The sequence below is a fragment of the Botrytis fragariae genome (genome assembly GCF_013461495.1).
Source record: "Botrytis fragariae strain BVB16 chromosome Unknown tig00000050, whole genome shotgun sequence".
Classification (NCBI taxonomy): Eukaryota; Fungi; Ascomycota; class Leotiomycetes; order Helotiales; family Sclerotiniaceae; genus Botrytis; species Botrytis fragariae.
The window spans coordinates 2,240,469-2,260,697 of record NW_023500992.1 but is presented as its reverse complement, the minus strand read 5'-3'; the positions used below and the strand labels follow the sequence as shown (position 1 = coordinate 2,260,697).

Sequence of the window (20,229 nt, the reverse complement as noted above, 5' to 3'; positions counted from 1 at the left end):
AAGATGTTTTCCAACTTTCCTAGGTTTAGGTATGAATCCATCCATTAACTACCTACATGCCTACATGCCTATCAAACGTATCAAACCTACATACATATATACACCCACCCATCCATCCATCCATCCATTCATACAAATATAAAGATATAAAGATAATGATATGATGCACAAGTTAATTTACGTCCATCAAGTCAAGTTAAACCAAATTAAATCAAGCTAAACCAAGCTAAAATAAGCTACAACCCACCTCCCCTCTCCTCCCCTTCCCTCCCGTCCCGTCCCCTACCCCCCAAAAGTATTCCGCTCTTCCATTCCCTCATCCAATCATCCATTCAATCATTCAATCATTCAATCAACTACGTCCCGCATAGCCTAGCCTAGCCGATCCCATTCCACACCACTCAACCAACTACCCTACATGCATAAGTACACACAACCCTCCAATCCTCTAACCAACCAATCCACAGACCACCCGGCCCCCCAACCTCATTTCCCAGCTCCACGGATCAAAAGATCAAACCCTATATTCTCAAGTCTCGAGGACATACATAACATACCATACTAAAGAGACCCCTCCCCTAGATACGAAAATGCAAGCGAGGATGTACCACCACCGCAAAAAAAAGATGCACGCATACAAAACAGACTAACCAGACGCCGGCCAGCCAACCAGCCAACCTGTCCATCCCATCCCAAACCCCATGACATCATACCACCTTCCTCTTCCTCGTAACAACCCCCCAGATCCAAATATTATATCTGCCACTGATGAAAATTAAGAAGCATACACACATATCTAGAGCCATAAACGCTAAAGAAAAATTGTCGAAAAAGCCTTGAGAAAATGATTGAATAGCATTTGGGTATAGAGGTATCAATATTGCAAATCTCATAGCCAAGTCATAGCCAAGCATGCCGCCCATTAGAAAATCCCGAGTACAGTACCGCCTTGTCCTGACGCTAGAAATAACAATTGAAACCTCCAAAGTACGCTAAATCATGATAAACAATCCAAAGTAATCCCATCCAAACGCTACCCAAATATCAGACCTAAATACAAAGGAAATTGGTTAAAAACTCGGGCTCAAGCTTCCTTCAAGTCATTCGAGGAAATCGAAGTTTCGTATAGGACATCAATGCACTGTGTAATCAGTGGTCGACGATATCCGATGTGACGATGAAAACACTAGACACAATCACAGGTACTAGTCCCGGTACATGAGATCTACTGTATATACCACAATATTGAATTGCGCGAAGAGGTGGATGAAGCTTGAGAGGGAATAATAGAAAACAAAGAGTTAATAATGCCAAAAACCTAAACTCCATCGCTGGTAAATCACAATGTCCCTTTCCCAATAGTCGCAGAAGAAAAAAAAGGGAAAAATCGTGATAATAAAGTAAATCTGTCTTGTTTCATGAATTCGTGACATTCTTGCAAATAGAATGTAAGTCGGGTATCGTTAAAAGAAATTGACTCGAGGTGTGATATCTACACAAAAGGTATGAACCAACGAAATCAATCCTTCAAAATGCATTGTTGTGTACACTGATCTGACCACTTGTTGCGGCTGCTGCCAGAGCGTCCAATCCTTCAGTGCGATAATGTTGCGTAGATGATTGAGGGGCTTGCGGATACATAGTTTGAGTTGACGTAGAGGGCTTATGTGTATAAGAATGTTCATTGCCATTTGATAGTGTGTGGTAGTGGTGAACAGCTGGTTGTTGGGGATGAATGGTCCGAGACGGTTCCTCGTGGTACCCATTTGATCGTACAACGGCAGGGTTATAATCTGTCGCGGTGGCACTTTGTGGAGTTATAGGCGCTGCACCTTCGGAGCCAGTCGATCCTTCCGGAGAAGTTCCTTGGAATCTATTGTCAGAAGTCTGCTGGTATACTACTGGACCATTGTACCATCCATCGCGTCTGTTTGATCTGTGCATGTTTACAGGTAAGCTAGCGGTATGCTTGTGGTGGTAAGACGAAGATGGCCCTGTTCGAGGACCAAGTGCTGGCTGCTCAAACGTTACTCTTGGCTGATTGGCCTGTGATTGCTGTGCAGTTGCATGAACAGCACGAGCTGTCTCGTTAGCCCAGCTTGCAGCATCCGCATGTGGTGGGCCTTGAATTTCCAGTTGGGTAAATTGTCGATCAAGGTGAGAGCTAAGAGGCCGATCCCTGGAAGGCATTGGTCTTGGGTTGGAATAGGATACTGATTCTGATATGGAATGTCTTGGTTGATAATAAGAGCTTGATCTATCAGTCATAATTTGACTTGGACGACGTTCAGGCACAAGCGGGTTTGGCTGGTGGTAAGAATTTGGTCTATCGGTCATCATTTGACTCGGACGAGAGTCATCAGACATGGGAGTATTGGCCTGATAGTAAGGCGGTCTATCGATCATTCTATGACTTGGACCACGATTAGCCATGTCAGAGATTGGCTGGTAATGGGACGCTGGTCGATCCACAAGATTTTCTCTCGGGCGTTCAGTCATACTAAGGCTTGGCTGATGGTAAGAGTGTGGTCTATCAATCATCAATTGATCTCGAGTACGGCGAGGCGGTGGAGATTCTCCTCTACCAGGCAACAAGCTTGAGATACCGGGAAGTCTTGCATGTTCTTGTGGAGGGGCATTACTGCGAAGGATCGCGGCGGGTTCAGGTATAGGACCATCAGCGTAGTGGTTTGCGTTCATAACACTATGCAGTCTCGTAGTGAATGATGCTAGTGTAGCCGCATTGGTTCCTTGGTGCCAGGTTCTCCTTCTGTTATCCATATCTGAATGATGGGCAGCCATCGATTGTCCACCATGGTTGAATGTCGAGTTTGTAGGGCTTGAAACCAAACTTGGCGAATAGGGTGCCGCTGCAGAGAAAGTTGATGAAGTGCCAAAAGGGTTGGAAGCCGGACCAGAAGGAGAAAACGGATTTGCGGCCGAGGGTGTAGACAATCTTCGACCGGGCGTATGATGTCCGTCATAAATGCGACCAGCTGGTATTTGTACACCTACACCTGGACCAGGGGATGATTGAAAACCGAGTGTTGGCCATCGCGGACTGTTCTGACCAGTTGAGAAAGTAGCAGAAGTGGGCGTACTATAACCTCCAGGTGAACTTGGGCGTCTTGTCAAGGGGCTAGGCATCTGTAGAGCGAGCGGACGTCTGAGATTGTGTGCTTGACTATAACTGGATGCGTGCGACATATTTGACATTATGCTGGAAGTGGAGTAGGAATTTCGATGATGACCGCGATATGAAGGTACCTGTTCGCTCACTGTAGCAGCTCGTTGTCTGCCAGGGGGCTTAGATCTATCTGTACGAGGCTGTCTAGGAAATCTTGTGCTAGTGGCTGCCAATGATCCTGGGGGGATTTCCTCCTTTTGGTGTACCGTTTGAGCATGTTGGCGTAAATTGTCTCTGCGAGAGAAGTAACGCCCACAAAAGCATTCGTAGGGACGTTCTCCTGTGTGTTTTCTGCATCACACCAAGGGTTAGTAGATGAGAAGTGATTGTAGAGTGGTTCAGAACGTAGTGAATTACCTTATATGACGCTGCAAATGCTCGGTTCTGGTAAAGTTGAGGTTACATGGTGGATAATCCGTACAATAGAACTTCTGACTCTTCTTCTTCTTGTGCGGTCTTGGGCTATTGCCATTGGAACTAGCAGCATCGGATTTGTCCATATCAACATCCTCAGAACCAATGGAATTATTTGACCTCGTCGAATTGTTTCTGTTCATGGCTGTCAAGCCTGCCACGGTTTCTGGGATGGTCGCGGCGACATCGAAAGGGGTTTGTGGAAGAGGTCTTTGATTGGCAAGCGCATCTGAGAGTGGTCTGAATGTGACTGTTGTAGGAGTTGTTGCATCTTCCGATCCATGCATCGACCGAGGTTGGGTATTGGGTGCGGTATTGGGTCGAGGTGTCGTAACCGTCGACTCTTGGGGTTATGGCCGCTGAATGGTCCTTCGACTTCGGAACCATTGAGATTATTCGTACGGATGGCATTTGTAGGTAGGAAGGAGGGACCGGATCTCGGACCAGATGCTGGCTCCCGAGTTGATTGAGGATCGGTACTCATTGTGGTCGACGATATTGATTTGATCACTACGGACTCGACGAGAGGGGTGATCGCGATAGTAGGTCGTGAAAGGGATTAAAAGGATGAGGTGATATGGATCGTATCTCTGTCACCGCATCAAGACCAAGCAAGAGTGTGTTATGGAATTCGTAAGCAGGGCAAAGGTACCCAAGTAGAGGCTTGGTTTCAAAAGAATCCAGCTCCGATGATTTTCTTTCAGCCTGGGAATGAAGAAGACGCAGCCTAGACCTGCAACCGAATCAAAGAGGGTATTGTTGACAGGACGATGAATTAATAATCGAGTATTTCTTTTTCTTGAAAATACTTTTTATTCTTCTCAATAGTTGTCCAGTATTATAGAGGTCGAGGTAGAGGTTATCCGAGTAACGGCGATAATATTATGTCGTCGATAAGAGGATGGCGGGGGGACAAGGAAATACTAGGTAGGTAGTGGTTACAACAATAATATGCGACCGGGAGAATAATGTTGCTCTTTTGCTCTTTCACTCTTTTCCTCTTTTTGCCTCGTTTCCGTCCGCGAAGATTAAAAATCGATTTGATTGCGAAAGATTATCGCTACCCGGTATAGTGTAGTGAGTGATGCAAGGATTGTTTTCTATAAATCTTTAGACGCTTTAGACGACTTTTATAAGATCTGCAAGAATTGATCTCGATATCGTCGTGAATGGATCTATGATTCAAGACTTGTACCTTGAATTGATCCAACGATTGAGAGGGACGATAAGGTAAAAGGATATCTATTGTGTGTGTAAGAGTTCAAAGATATTATGAAGATTGCTTGTGTGCGTTGATTGTAGTTGATGGTCTTTCGTTCGAAGTTTGCTTGCTTGCTTGCTTGCTTGTTGGCTGTGGCAGAAGCAAATGAAGGGGTAGAAGAATAGCTCGACTCGAGTAGCCGGGTAGCTAGCCTTAAGTGTTTCAAGAGAGGAAGGATTCGGGTCAGGACAAGACGAACACCTGAACAAAATATACCTTGACGACTTGATAGATTTGGAGGATTCGAAAGATTTTTCTGACTGAATAAAATGTATGAGAAGGGGTGTAAGTATAACTGTAGTATGAGGGTGGCACAAGGATACAAAGGCTCTTCATATATATCCACTCAACTCTCTAGCTCTCATAGTCTTTCATCAATATATTGTGTATTATAGATCGGTCTCGCAGCTCGAAAGTATTGATAGGTGGATGAGTTTCAGGTACGACTACTTATCACAGGCAGAGGAAGAGGAAGAGGGCGAGAGAGAGGGCGAGATGGAGAGTTTTATTCAAAGGAATCTTTTTAGTTTTCTCACCTATTATTGTACCCAATGTTAGTATTTCATCTAAGCAGGGAAGCTGGTAAAGTATAAATTTAGGATTGTCAGTATGCTTCGTAGTAGCTGTCCTCAAGCTCGTTCGAGCTGTCATAGTTAAACCGATAACCTTATGGTAGCGTAACGATAAGCGAATTCAGAGTGGTCTACCAAAAGGTACGAAAAGGTACGAAAGGTACGAAGGGAAAAGCTAACGAATGATAAGAAGAAGAATAAAGGAAATCATCGGTATGAAAGTTAGTCAAAGTCTATCTTGGATACAAAGAAATTGGCTGGATTTCCGGTTATAGACACGCAACACACATTTACCTTTCTAAATCGGAATACCAAAATAACTTCTCGGCAGAAGAGATCGATAGACGTATCCCCCCTTCATTCCGACCAGTCCCGTTCTCATTCAGTCTCACGTACTAGGTAGGCAGGTGTAGTATTCCCATTCTCTTAGTCTACCCGCAGCTGAACCATTTCTACTTGTATATCATTGAATGGCTTATGAGCTGGTACAAAGCCGGCTGTTAACATGAAACCAAAGTCCGTCCGGAGTGCTCGCATGAACATTGATTTGGATAAATGAATGAAGGAATGAATAGGCGTACGGATGAATGAATATAAGGAGGACCTGACAAGATGACAAGATGACAGCGGGAAACCCATTATTTTCAGGAACGGTACACTTTTTTCCACTTTACAACCCATCTTGCGTCTTCAAAACTTTCACTCAACTCTCGAGCCACTTAAAGTGACGAGGATTAACATGAATTCATGTTCCTGTCCCTTGCCTGAACCGCTCCAGCCTGCAGCATATGCGCTTGATACAACACAAGCATCCTATTATATTCCAGTAAGCACTGCAAGTCATCGTTTTGTATTTTCATAAAGTGGATCAAGATTAAATAGGATATTCAATAAGTTTCTTCTACGATTCTACCCCTCTTGAAAAAATACTGGTAAGAATTCTATTTGCTAACAGCGAATAGATTACACGTAACATGTTATCATCATGTAATCTGCAATATGTGTAATATTACAGTATTCTAAGATGATGTGTTGCTGAGAACATATATATATATATATAATACATTACATATATCGACTCTCGAGAGCCGCCCCGTGAACATGAATAATATGATATTGGGCTGTCGGTATCGTATCGGATCGGGTCTGATTCTTTTCTTTCTCTACTGCACGGTGGCTTGGTGGGTAATCTTTCTTGTTCATTCGTTCTTTTGAATCTCATGGCTTGACAAGATGCTTGACACTTTCTATCCGATACGCCCTGTGCTCTCTCTACCTTTGAGCTAATGTGCCGCCACTAACTGCGATAAACAATCGAGGGGCGGGGCAGGGCCAAAAGTGCTGGAGTCCTTTTATGATCAGTCATTATCTTTGCATTCTTACTCACCGTTGCAAAGAATTCGAATAGAACGTAATCTGGGTTTCTCCTGTTTTGTCGTTGACACGAGTCAATCGATGCAGTTGGTTGATCCGATATAACAACACCAACAAAAGAGCGAATCAAAAGTTCATCCATATGCTTGGTAAGAAGGAAGAAGGTGTTCGTTCCTCCAACACGTTGTATGAATGAGCCAGTGAACAATCAACGTGAAGCCAAGACAACACTACGATACTGTCAAGAAGATGGATTACTAGGCACATTACTATCACTACAGTGCTACATTTACTACATCCACCCCTCAAGATAGTAAGCTGACTTTATCATTCTACCACTACGGACGATGAGAATGATCATACACCGGTCCGGTACACTCATCTCACACTTTGTACCATCTAGCCTCGTCTTCTCCGTACAAAGATATCCATCAGCTAAGCACTTCTATTTGGCAGCGAGGCAGCTTGGGTATTGGTAGGCATAACTTGATAATGCAGATCTTTAATTGATCGTCCAGCCGGACCACACCCAGACAAATGCGAATCCAGGTCCGAATTCACCTACCACACTCAGGAACCACAAAAAAAAAGATACTTTTGCATCTGCAAAATGCAAGGCACGAAAAACAATCACAGTGATAAGTTTCGAAAAATAAGTGGCAGAATATCAATGGCGTCCTTTCATCTGCGCATGATGGTGATGATGATGATGACGATGACGATGATGATGATAGAAGGCAAGATGACTCGTAAGTGAGTATATGATTTTCCTTCTATTAAAACCACCCATCAACTGACCCGAATCCCAAAGCCTTGGGTCACACAACATCGACTTCAAATTCAGCCACTTGTGTTTCTTGGCTCCTGTTTTGGGAAAGATCCATGTCGAGGTAGGTGGTGCCATCTATGATCTTTGTTCCTGGTACCTGGAAAATATCTTCTTTCAACTCACATATATCTATCTTCTCCACTGTTGGAACAAATCTTTCGAAGCTCGTTTTCTGTGTTACGCCTGAGCAGCTTGAAATGCGCCCACCCGATGCATCAGCAGAACAAACTTCCGATGGATTTTACGTCACGGGACTCACTTGACCAATGAAATCGTAGAAACCATACATAGGTCCAGGTACTAGTATTCAGGTGTGTTGTGTGTTGGCAGACCTTATTGCATACACTAAGTCTATACTCTCAAACAGATAAAAGATTGGAAGACCTGCGCAATGACTATTTTATGGAAGTCCATACAATATTTCAATCTGATGTCGACCTAGTACCAACGTCACCAAATCAAGACTCAAGAATGAGTGGAATACATGTATGAAACCAATCTTGTAAATCCCACGTGTACCATTATCTCCCGACATTCCCGGCTTGGAAGGTCCGAAGTCTTCTATATAAGTTTTGATATGCACGAAGTGTGTGACTTTTTGAGTTCGGCTAGTTGCAGACTCGGTATTCTAATGGCCTGCACGGGAAGGTTTATTTTCCTCGCAGGTCCTATATTTTCTCAGGGCGATATTAAAACACATGTTACCACTATTTACTTTGGGCTAAGCGGCCGTAATGGTTACAGACGCGCTGTCTACTAGACCATCTCATCATAGATCTAAACCTTCTACCATTTCACCATCTGAATGTACATATGAATGTACATGATTCATGACGAGAAAGAAACCCCATATCTAGTACTGGACCACGGTACATTTCATCGTCATTAACAGCCTATAGGCATTTCATATTGCAATTTCTCTCATACAAATCAATCGCTACATTCGACTTTACAATCAAATTCTCATATTTCCACGTGTAAAGTTGACACCAAACCACAAAACTTAGCTTCCAACTTCACACATATTCCAAATTCCAAATAGACATCCTCACGAACCTCACTTTTATGACTCACATCGTATCATTTATAAAAGAACCAGATGAGGTTGATCCTACGAATTGGTATTAGCACTTGTCGATCAACCTGGGGTAGGTAGGTGGGTGGGTAGTATCTTTGTTGATTTTACAAACTTGGGATTACATACTCTACGTACTCTATCTTACACTTATTCGCCTAGTCGTACGAGAGTTCAACCGTAGCAGGAATTCTGCATTCCCTTATTCACACGTAGATTACTCTTCACTCAACGAATACACCAAAAAACATTCAATATCATTATCATATCCATCCATCCATCCATCCATCCATCCCCTCTCATTCCTAAAGCCTGAACAACAATCTACAAACCACACCTATACCCAGGATCCTTCGAATATCTACCATTACATACATAGTACGAATACAAATCCATCTATATCTACCCAATAAATATCCCCAAGAATAGCAAGTTTCTCGAATCTCGTTACTGTATATGTCTCTCAAAATTGAAATTACATCTATATCTACATCCATATCTGTGTCTATATTTCTCGTTACAAACCCACTTGTAGAAACAATCTCGTACAACACTAATCAGCATTACATCCATCTTCTCATAAGTTATCGACATTTTTCATTTATGTAGATAGCGATCGATATCCTATCTATCTATATATCTATTTGTATATTTACCTATCTACAAACCTATCAACCTATCAACCTACCTACCTAATAGCAAAACAGAATCACAAAACAAAACAACCCCTAAACAAACCCAACTTACTTCTTCACCAGAAATCTCCTGACCAGAGATCTCTTCACTACCTACCTACCTACCTACCTACCTACCTACCTCCCTCTTCACACTTCCCACAATAAACACACAATCTCCTCACGATTTCCACATCTATTCTTATTCGGTTCTATCTGATAATAAGAATGCGATATTTATCATTTATTCATCTCCTCATCTCTCAAATCGAAACTCTAATCTCATCTCTCCTCTTGATCAGCTATCACCACCCCTTTCCATTCCTTACTCCCTATCTTCCCTCTTCCCCCTTCCCCCTTCCCCCTTAAATCACAATTACAATCTCATCTCCCCCTTCACTGCCTCCTTGTATTTATCTTTTCCTAACATATCCCACATCCCATATGTCATTCATTTTTTCTCTTTCCTTTCCCTTTCCCTTCTCTCCCATCACATTTTCAATCTTCCAATCTTCAAAACAACGAAAGGAAAAACCGAGTCAAATCAACATAATCAATTTCATCATACTCAAGTCCATACATCATTTCGCATCACAATCCAATCCAATAAATCAATCACTCAACCAACCGACCCAATCTAGAATTATTGTTTCAATTAAGAAACTAGTTACCTAAAATTACTCATATTAAGTCTATTACTATTGCGTATAAACAATCCCATGATTCGTATACGGGGTATCATTTACAATTGTACAAGAGGTTATATATTTGCACACTTTTTGTGTATCCTCATTTCATTTGAATCCAGCCGGTTCCGGTTCCCATGTCATTCATTCCATTCCATACCATTCCATATCATCCCGTTCCAGCCGATCCCTAGACCTTTTCATATCATGCCATGTCATCCGATATCATTCCATCCCAATCACCTCTGAACTCTCATCTATGCACGCATGCATGCATGCATCCATCTATTCAACTCTTCCAAGCTCGTATCTCTTACCCCGCACTAACTCTCCTCCCCCTCTCCAACCCCCCCACAATCTTTCCCAACTCTTTTAGCGGCACAGGTTTACTCATAAAAAGATTAATCCCACAACTATACGCCTCCCTCTGACTTTCATCACTGGCCAACCCGGTGACCGCCACGATAACAGTTGCTTTCCAACCCTCCTTTCTTTCCATTCCTCTAATTAGTTGAGATGCCTCAAACCCATTCATGACCGGCATACTAATATCCATAAAAACAATATCCGGTTTCCTCTTCGCATTGGTGTATTGGGTTACTGCGTCTTTTCCATTTATCGCACATGAGTATTGTACGTTTAGTTTTTTCATGCATGCGATGAGGATTTTCATATTGATGGCGTTGTCTTCGACGAGGAGGGCAGTGGGTTTAGTGGTTTCGACTATTGATTGATTGTGATTGGGTTCGGGACTGTCTTTCCTAAAGAAAGGGGAGGTTCTTCTCCGTGGATTTGGAGGCATTGCGAGAAAGTGATTGCTATCCTGGCTACTAGACCTGTCGAATATAGAAAGGAAACAATCCGCTAGTTTCTTAGGACCGATCCTAGAATCTCATTAGTTATTTTCACGAATTTGAATGGAGGGATAAGAAAATAAAACAGTCAGGAATGAATGGGACATACGGATTACTAAGGAAATGTATATTCTGATGGCTTTCATGTAGAGTTCTTCTTTCGGATTGTGCAGATCCTGTTAATACAATCACATGCCTCTTCCGTGTATCGCCAGTAGTTTCTGAATGGAGATTTTTCCAGCTACTCTCCAGCACGTCGAATTTCTCAGAGGTTATCATGAAGATATCTCCTATTGCTGCATCAAATCCAGAGGCTTCACTGGTTTTCATCCCAAACCAGTTCCTAGACATCCTAGAGATCGCGGGACCCACAGATCTACCGTAATTCGGTTCCCCATTCGTCTTTTGATCGGGTTCAGACGTTGAAATTTCCATTCCTATCAATACTAACTGTAGACCATGAGTGTAAGTTTTAGCTTGTTGGACATTGTTTGGCATGTGAGGTATTTCGCCGGCTTGTGATTGGGATTTCTCAAGTTTGAGAACAACCTTGACAACTGTGCCGGTGCCTTGAATACTAAAGACTTCAATTTTCCCATCGAGTGCTCCCACAATTTGACGAACAATACTAAGGCCTAAACCAGCACCTGGTGTCAAGCTATCTTCCTGGGCAAATGGAGTGTATATTTGACGTTTTAAGAAATCTTCCCCGATGCCTCTTCCTGTATCACTAATTATCAAAGTAATAAATTCTTGGTTCATTCTTGATTTTCTCGTTGTGGTGCTCTTATAACCAAGACTAACCTGTATCACTCCTGAGGTAGTGTATTTTAACGCGTTGCCAAATATATTCATCAAAATGCGCTTCCATGCTCCAGGCTGAGTCAGAAAAGTCCAGTTCGATTTGTGGTCAACATCCAAAATGACAGACAGCGACTGCGGTTCTTCCATTCCTTTCATGTCAGATTTAGTAGGAGAAATTGGTTGGTCAATATCAGTGGAACCATCAAATGAAGTCACATGAAGAACGTGAACATGGCCAGCATATATACCATTGATGACATCCTCCGTGATGGAGGCAATGTCGAGATCCGAGGTCAAGCTGATTGTTCCATAGACCTGAAACTTTTCTGCCGGAACAGCTTTCCTGATCTTGGAAGAATTGCGTATCACTCTATTTTCCACTTTTTGCGCTGTAGTAAAATTATTGATTTTCGCATAGTCAAGTACATTAGTCAATGTATCAAGTAAAGTATTAGAACAATGTCCAATAGTTTCCAACGCATTCTTTTGAAATTTGCTGATGTGTGTATCTTGCAGAAGCTCAATTGAACCTTGGATTCCTTGTAGCGGACTCCTCAATTCATGACTTATTGATGATATCAAAGCAGTCTTGGTCTGGTCAGATGCGACAATATCGAGACGAGAAACTTCAGCCATGATACTGTTCCCAAAAGCAGCCACGTAATTAAGATCATCGTCCAGACTAAGTACTCGAGTTGGGTCTGAAGTCCAAAGCATAGCGCTAGCAAACCAGCGCTCACGATGTGAATCCCATAATGGTAAAACCATTATGTGTCTGGCGCCGGGGAATACTTGGAGCATAGTTTGGCCTTCCAAAGCCCTGGACGATGCCCTCTTAAGCAGCGGGGTTTGGCTAGTTTCAGCAACGACTGATATTTTTCCAGATGATACAGCATCGTGCATCTCATCTTCACTAGATGACATATGACCCTCTTCGTCAAAAGCGAAGATTTTGCCATGGGGATAACGCTTTAATAGGCGGCGAACAAAGCTTTCTTGGACGCTGAGATGTTCCGGCATATTTGAATCTCCATGCAATGTAGAAAGCGAGGCGGTAGAATATGCCAGTACTTCACACAAACATGTTCGTGGACTCGGCGCCTTGTTTGACCCTCTATCAGAATCTTTTCCTTTGCTACTATCCGAGTTATTGTTTCGCGAAGAAGTGATTGAATTATCCTCGCTGCTAGATACCCTTGCAGCGTTATGTAGACCGGCGCTCTTCTCTGGGCCGATCAAGGAAGATTGGTGTCCTCGAGGCCCGAAAGCACTTTCTTTAGCATTGAAAAATATTACGCCATCCACATCTGTCGACTCGCGTATGAGATTACTAGCACGGGAAAGCATTCTTCTTAATATTTCACCATCGTTAGAGACTGTTCGAGTTTCAGAGTCATTCGTTGGAGTTTCTTTGGTCGTCGTTGAGAAGTGCGCCAGGTCAGGGGACGTGGATGACCGAGTTTTGGACGTCTGGTTTGATAACGAGACAGGGACTTGTGAAGGTACATTTGGTGAATCCGGGGCAGATGGTTGATCGAGTTTCTCCTGAAAGGAAGATGTGAAATCCCTAACTCGAACAGAAAGATCATTATGCGATTCGTCATTTTCACCTCTCGGTCTGAGTGGCATATCATTGCGCAGATTACTTGACGGCGAGGATGACGTCGGAAGCGGAGATGTCCTCCCGTCCATCTCTTGCAATTGTTCAGTATATGAAAGATTAGCTTCGGGACTGGCGGTCCCTGAATTCCCATTGGTAGCTTCAGTAGGATACGTAATATCTCCCGCGCTCCTTGCAGTATACGGACCTCTGCCTCGGACAGACGTTTGGCGTTCATTTCGAGTGCGCAGCCACCAAGACTTAATGCTAGAATGGCCTTCTACAAACAATCCCAACCCTTTCACCATCTTCTCTCCTCTCTGGTGGTCTCTTTTCACAACAATGTTTTCCAGGTGCTCCATTACGGTATCTGCTATGTCCGTTAAGAATTCCAATTCTTCCGGCAATAATCCATTCCGTGGAGTGCCATCAAACACACTGTATGCCCCAATATCGAATCCTCGCCGAGATCGTATTGGCACGGTAGCCACAAACCGAATCTTTGGACCTCCAATAATATTATGATCGTATTTCAAGGTCTCGTCGTCAGCCAAGTCGTTTATGATTTTCGGAATGGCTTTGGGTCGAAACTCAGTATCACTACGCTTGCTCTCTGATCGCGGTGTATTTATAACAGCAGCGCATAATGAATCTTCGCGAGGTATAGTTCGTACGCCCAGCCACAAGGAATCGCCATCATCGTGTACATCATCATTTTGTGATGACAATGTCCTTGTTGACTCAGCCAGAATATATTCATGTGTACGATCCACCAAGGAAATCATAGCTCGCCTTGCCTTCAATCGTAGAGCACCGAGTTGCGCGAAGGCATTGAGTGCCCTGTCCGATGAGGAGAACGCCTTGGGAGAGATCGTTGAACCTTTTGCATTTTTGTCATTTTGTTTGGGCGGCGGGATGAGGGGCGCTGCGAAGGGGGGAAGATATCTAGATAGTCAAGAATTAGGACTGGATCAAACAAAAGTGTGAGAAAGAGTCAATTGACTAACTTGTAAACTTCTCGTACCCTTTGAACTTCAGACACCCTAATAGGTGTTTCCGAGTTGAACTTTGTTGGCATCGCAGTCAGACGGCGAATTAATGGGATCTTTTCACCAACGTCATGCTCAAATACACAATTCCTCAAGGAGACAGAGTAATCAGGGAGGGAGGTAGGTAGGTAGGTACCAAAGTTGGATAGGAATGAATATGAATTTGAATTTGAGTGAAAGAATGAATCAGGAGAGTGAGTGAGTAAAAATAATGTAATATATCAAAGTCACATACTCATCGAGTACAGTACAAACAATCCAAAGAATGGTAAGAACTGGTTAATATCAATGATAATAATAACTTTACCTGCTGAGTACCTAGTGAGTAGAGCTGACAAGGTTCCAAAAGATTGTAGCAGCAGCTGTAGTATTGGCAGTAAGATTTCAGGTGGCGAAGATTTGGAATTTTTGATTGGGACGATTGGTAGAAAGTGGATAGGATTATCACTTTTTACCTCACTCATGGTGGAAAAATGAAATCTGCATATTGATTGCCGGCAATGGCAAGGTGCAAGTATGAATCTGATGATTTGAATAGTCGTAGTCGTAATTAGGTAGGCTCTTAGCTTTCTAATAGAGTAACCTCATCAGAGTATAGTGCCTCATGAATCTCTCCTTTTCCGTCTTGTTTCCTTTCCTTTCTTTCCCTTACCTCTCCTCTTCTTTTTTCCCTCTCGGTGCCCTTCCGTGCCTTCTCACTTCTTTCTTTCCATTTCTTCTATTTGTCGTTCTCTTCTTTTCTCACGACCCCGGTGTACCAAGTACGAACATTGAAGTGATGGATGCATCGGAAAAAGGTTTTTTAGATGTGGGCTTGGGGTGGGGTTCACATTTATCTCCCACGGTCCACGGAGGAGATAAGAGAGAGAACCCTTATTGATGAGATCTATATATGCCTGGATATTTAGGCATCGAGGCGGGCTAGGCTAGGTTTCTAGGTACTAGGTAGGTATATGTGAGTATGTATATACATATATATATATATACATATATATACATACCTAGTATATACATGCACCATTACACAATGACCTACGTGTTTATAAAAATAAGGTTCGTGTGGCTAGGTAGAGGTCGGCACGCACCCAGGACCTGCAGCTGTGATTTGTGATTTGTGGCTTGTGGCTTGTGGCTTGTGGCTAGTGTTCATGCCACTCGGGCTTGCCGGCTTACCTTGTGACTTGTGGCTTGTGGCTTGTAAATTGTGGCGGTATCGTATGCAAATGTGCTGAGGAATTGAGACGAGACACTGTTGCAAAATCCAAGACTACACTCACCTACCTACACTTACACTGTACATCATCAACCTCAGTCTCAATGCTTCACTATTAACCATGACAACCCAAATAAAACCTCATTTCATCAGTCATCAATTTCAACGACAACAATAATCCTAACTCAATTGCGACCCCACAATCGAGGGCACTTACCTAGGTATTCCAAGTTCAATGGACTCTTGATCCTTCAGTACGTCTACACTTTACATGCTTGATGCGGGATATCGTGCATACAGAGGCTTGGACTTTGTTTAGCCATGTTCACACTTCATCCATTAAAGGGGGAGACATGATGCGATACGCGCAGATATCTCCTGAATAAGTAATCGATGGTTAAGTATGACTTGAATAGGAGCTACCGATTGTCAAGTATCACTTGAATCGGAGTTACAGATTTTCAGGGTATGTTATATGGAAGAAAGGCTACTATACCACATGTGAACCACATCCGAAACACCAGCATAAGACATATTCTAATAATATAGATATATATACGCCACTTCTCTACGGGTCACCATATGTTTAACGCACCCACAGCATCGTTCATGGGCATCCGGCGAACTCCATCCCATCGAAATTCATGGTCCTCATCCATCATCAATTTCCGTTTCCCAATTCAATGTCACCATTCTAACGAAGACAGCCAAAAACGGCTGTATTCAGGTTATGTTATTTGGTATCTTTTGTTAGCCAAGGGCTGTCGTCGGTATAGTGTGCAAAACTGTACAGCACTTCACTAATGATTATCCTCGGATTGATACGAGTTTGTATCGCAAGATATCAAAAGAAATTAACATGGATTGATCCCCAAACTACACAATAGTCCTTGAGTAGAGCGGAACATCTTCGTTACTCTTCAAAGCAGCTTACCTATAGCACATTTTATCTCGAAATGTTTCTGGTTACTTGAGGAATTCCATCCCGTGAAGTTCTAGCACCTCTCAACATCACGACTTCACAGCTACAGTGGAGGGTTAGAGAGTGCAAGCTTCACACCAGACATACTTGATCGCTTGATGTTTAAAAGCAAAACTACTCAGATTCAATTTCTATCTACAATCTTCGATGATCTTGGCTGCGCACTGGCAGTCTCAACTCAATTTTATCAAAGCGCATGGAGAGAAACTGTTAAGAGCGCCACGAGCTTTTGCTAGCCATTGAGGTCCTTGCTTAGACGGATGACTTTCCTGCAAACACCCTCCTCGGCACCATGATTTTTTATCATTCATCCCAGTAGGCTCAACAGAGGTTCCTCGTTGAGAGGAAGCTCCAATGGGGTTTTGGCCACGTTCAAATTGAATGGCACAATCGTGGTATCCGATGACTTGCGAGGTTGTTTCTCATGAGCAAACAATTCAGCTAGATATTTCAACCACAGAGGACTAGAAGCTGTGATTGTCGCAGAGTGATCCAGTCCCGGATATCTCTTCAAATATGCAACATTTCCTGCATTCACGGTTGCTTGGAATGACTCTAAGGTACTTTGAGGGAGAACTGAAGTATCGCTCCAGCCTTGGATGATCAATATTGGCTTCGAAGCTGGATCACCTTGTGCTGGGGCGTTCATATCCTGGAATCTTTTGAAAAGTTCATCAGTCGTAGGTGTTCCACTAGCGACTGCGTACTAGTCCCGTCGCAAGTCTAGGGAGAGGCCCATAGAAGATAAAGTACATGATTGCATAATATCGGCCAACTCTACCCGCTTTCTCATCTCATCGGCCAACAGTGGTGCCGTGTAACTGGGAAAGGTTGCTTTGAGGCCGTAAACAAGCTAGCCAAGTTCGGCAGTGGCGGCAAATTGATGAAAATCGGGACGAGGGGTCATGCGTTCGAAGGTCTCGACTGACATGTCATAAAGCTTAGATGCGGGAGATGCGGCAACTGCTCCAAGATATCCAGAGCTATGTTTTTGTACAAGAGGATGTTCCGATAGCTTCCACACGGCGCCCCCACCTCGAGAATGTCCTATACTCGCCCACTCTTTCGTGAACATACCAGGAAACGCTTTCCGAGCTGCCTGAACGGAATAGTAGATATCATTGGCATGAGCGGTGAAAGCAGAGTATTTGTGTAAGGTATAGTTGTTTCCGAGACCAGCGTAATCGGTGGCTACAACAGCATAGCCACTGTACATCAATTGAGCCCAGCTATTGTAATTGAAAAGACTTGGCGAAGATGAGGGCGCACATCCTCGATGAACACCAATCGTACCGCGGGCGTAGGTGATAAGGCGAAACTGGCTTCCATTGGCTGGTGACGCAAAAGGAAATGCTATAAAACCGCTCGATGGTACGTTAGTACCATCTAAGTCGATAGAAGTATACTGGAATCGAAAAGTCGCAATGCCAGCAGGTATGTTAAGGTCAGAGCTATCGACTGGCTGCAGTTTTAAAAGATCGCCTGGAGCAGAGTAAGAGAAATTGTTTGGTGTGCTGTAGAAATCAAAGTCGAATTCTGTACCGACTGTTTCGAGGTCGGCAGGATTAGATACAGATAGGATTGCTTGACAGGACGCATTGCATCCATATGATTCGAGCTCAGCTGTACTGATATTGAAGTTTGTCGCTTAGCCAGTTGCTGATCTCGCTGGTAATGCCAGATATAGAAATGAAAGAATTGTGGTGGCGAGCATGATGGTAGAGCGAGTATGTGCAGCTTGATGAAGATGGTGGTTGAAAGAAGATGAGAAAAGAGTGCCTTTATATATACTAAAAGATTCAGGGTATTCTTAAATTGGAATCTGCGGGCATTAACTTCATGTACTCCTTTCATCGAATTTTAGTTCATAATGATCGAAATCTCAGACCAAAACTTCCGCTGCATAGGGCTTTCCGGGCTGTTACGAGATGTATTCATAATTTCGGTTACTCATGATAGACTAGGAGATTGTACCGTTGTGGAGGGGAAAGGGCTTTCCTGGTTTGTGGGCAGACATGTGCTCAACTTTTGGTTTTTGGGACGGTTTGGTATTCCACCGATTTCCAAAGAAATCAAAAAAAAATCAACCAGTCCAGGTAGCAGGTCTCGGTCAAGGCTTCTGCTATATGGACGACATGTACGATTGTGATGTCGCCCTGTGAGGTTTTAAGGAGGATGGGCTATCTAAGTCGCTCGTAATTTTTGTCGTTTGCACCATGGTTCCTATCTCTTTCGAAAACTTCTCTTCAAATTTTGATAGCAGAGCCGTACATATAGCAATGTCAAATCGATACGGCTATAAAGCCCAATGGGTGTGAGTAGTCGCGCCATAGAACTGACTGCTGAAGCGAGATTGCTGCGGTTACATAGAAAGTGCTCTTTGTTGGAGATTTTGCAGGAGGTTTACCTTCTAGACCGTATTTTTATCTAGAAATTCAATTCTTCTGGCAAGCTAGGGCAGATTTTCTTGCGGGAACCTTGGTATCTCGGTGGTCTTTCTGTATCAGTGAAAGCATTCACATTAGTAACATCTCGTGCTTCATCTTTTCCCAACCCTTCTTCTCTTGACATTTGAGGAGGAGGGTTTATGCCTTGAATACAATTCCGATATTTGTGCGCTTGTCACTTCGAACCTATTCTTATATCTCTTGCACTCATAAAAAGGGGTCACCTTGATATGTCCTTCATTCCCGACCATTGTACTGCTGCACATTGTATTGCCCTCTGGAATAACTAGAACTTTGGTTCTATATGACATTATATGGAAATACTTTCCAATCTCCTTTGAATTTTAGTATCTAGGAGTAATATAAGTGATTATTGCATAGCAAAATAGCAATTGTTGATTTGATAACGATTTATTGTTGTTCAAATTTCTCTCCTTTACTGATTATGATATTGAGCTGATCTCCATTTAGGCTTAATGCGGCCAATTAGGTTCCGAGTTTACTGAGTTTAGACAGTACTGTCACGGGTCGAACCTAATCGCGATGCGATCACTCAAGTGTACATGGCTAGTATGAATATGCGTTCTACGAGCGCTACGCTCTTAATTTGGTAGTTGTAGATTCGAAGAGTGTTTGTATCCTGCTCTCGCAGTTCTTTCAAGGCAAAGTATCACACATACTCTCAGAATTTCGGACAATGCGTTTTCATGACACTTTGTCTGTGGGAATTGCCACTGTCTTTTCTCTATGCGTAGCTATTACACTGATAGCTTTGACTTTAGCCAATTTGACCAATCTAGGTCTGGAATCCCTTGATCCGGCAATATATTATCAAATTCTAGAGCTTGGCGAGAAGTACAGAGGCGTTGACAAGTGTCAATTGGCAGTGAGTGTTCTGTTTCACGATTCATTTGATGAGTGCGATATTGATTAATCATACTCTCATCAACTTGGTGTAAAATTCTATCTCTCCTCTCTCCTCTCTCCCACCAAACTCACAACCCCGTCGTCTACAGCCTACGCACCCCTCCCATATTGGTCAGTTCAACAAGCCGAAGTTGTACTGAGCTGTCGATTCGATGTTGCAACTCCTCAAGATATCTCTACAACCATCAAAGTTTCTCAATTGATGGGTTGCCCTTTCGCTGTGGAAAGCAGGGGATATGCGTCGTTTGCTGGAGCATCGAGTATACAAAATCGTATCTTGG

At 43.1% G+C, this 20,229-nt stretch overlaps 4 protein-coding genes across 4 annotated transcripts; all 4 read right to left on the bottom strand.

Moving 5' to 3' along the window:
- Positions 1-1,527: 1,527 nt before the first annotated feature.
- Bfra_004691 (putative transcription factor c2h2 protein) lies at positions 1,528-4,085 on the bottom strand (the record flags this gene model as incomplete). Its single annotated transcript, XM_037335088.1, has 3 exons — positions 1,528-3,478; positions 3,545-3,944; positions 4,004-4,085. The coding sequence occupies 3 exons, from the start codon at positions 4,083-4,085 to the stop codon at positions 1,528-1,530; spliced, it is 2,433 nt and encodes an 810-aa protein (XP_037193622.1).
- A 6,300-nt stretch (positions 4,086-10,385) lies between these two features.
- Positions 10,386-14,408, bottom strand: Bfra_004690 (putative sensor histidine kinase response protein; the record flags this gene model as incomplete). The annotated part of the gene is made up of 3 exons (XM_037335087.1): positions 10,386-10,956; positions 11,036-14,275; positions 14,338-14,408. The coding sequence occupies 3 exons, from the start codon at positions 14,406-14,408 to the stop codon at positions 10,386-10,388; spliced, it is 3,882 nt and encodes a 1,293-aa protein (XP_037193621.1).
- A 2,473-nt stretch (positions 14,409-16,881) lies between these two features.
- Positions 16,882-17,223, bottom strand: Bfra_004689 (putative prolyl aminopeptidase (secreted protein) protein; the record flags this gene model as incomplete). Its single annotated transcript, XM_037335086.1, has 1 exon — positions 16,882-17,223. The coding sequence occupies one exon, from the start codon at positions 17,221-17,223 to the stop codon at positions 16,882-16,884; it is 342 nt and encodes a 113-aa protein (XP_037193620.1).
- A 204-nt stretch (positions 17,224-17,427) lies between these two features.
- Bfra_004688 (putative prolyl aminopeptidase (secreted protein) protein) lies at positions 17,428-18,512 on the bottom strand (the record flags this gene model as incomplete). The annotated part of the gene is made up of 2 exons (XM_037335085.1): positions 17,428-18,202; positions 18,469-18,512. 2 exons carry the CDS (start codon positions 18,510-18,512, stop codon positions 17,428-17,430), a joined length of 819 nt encoding a protein of 272 aa, XP_037193619.1.
- Positions 18,513-20,229: the final 1,717 nt, after the last annotated feature.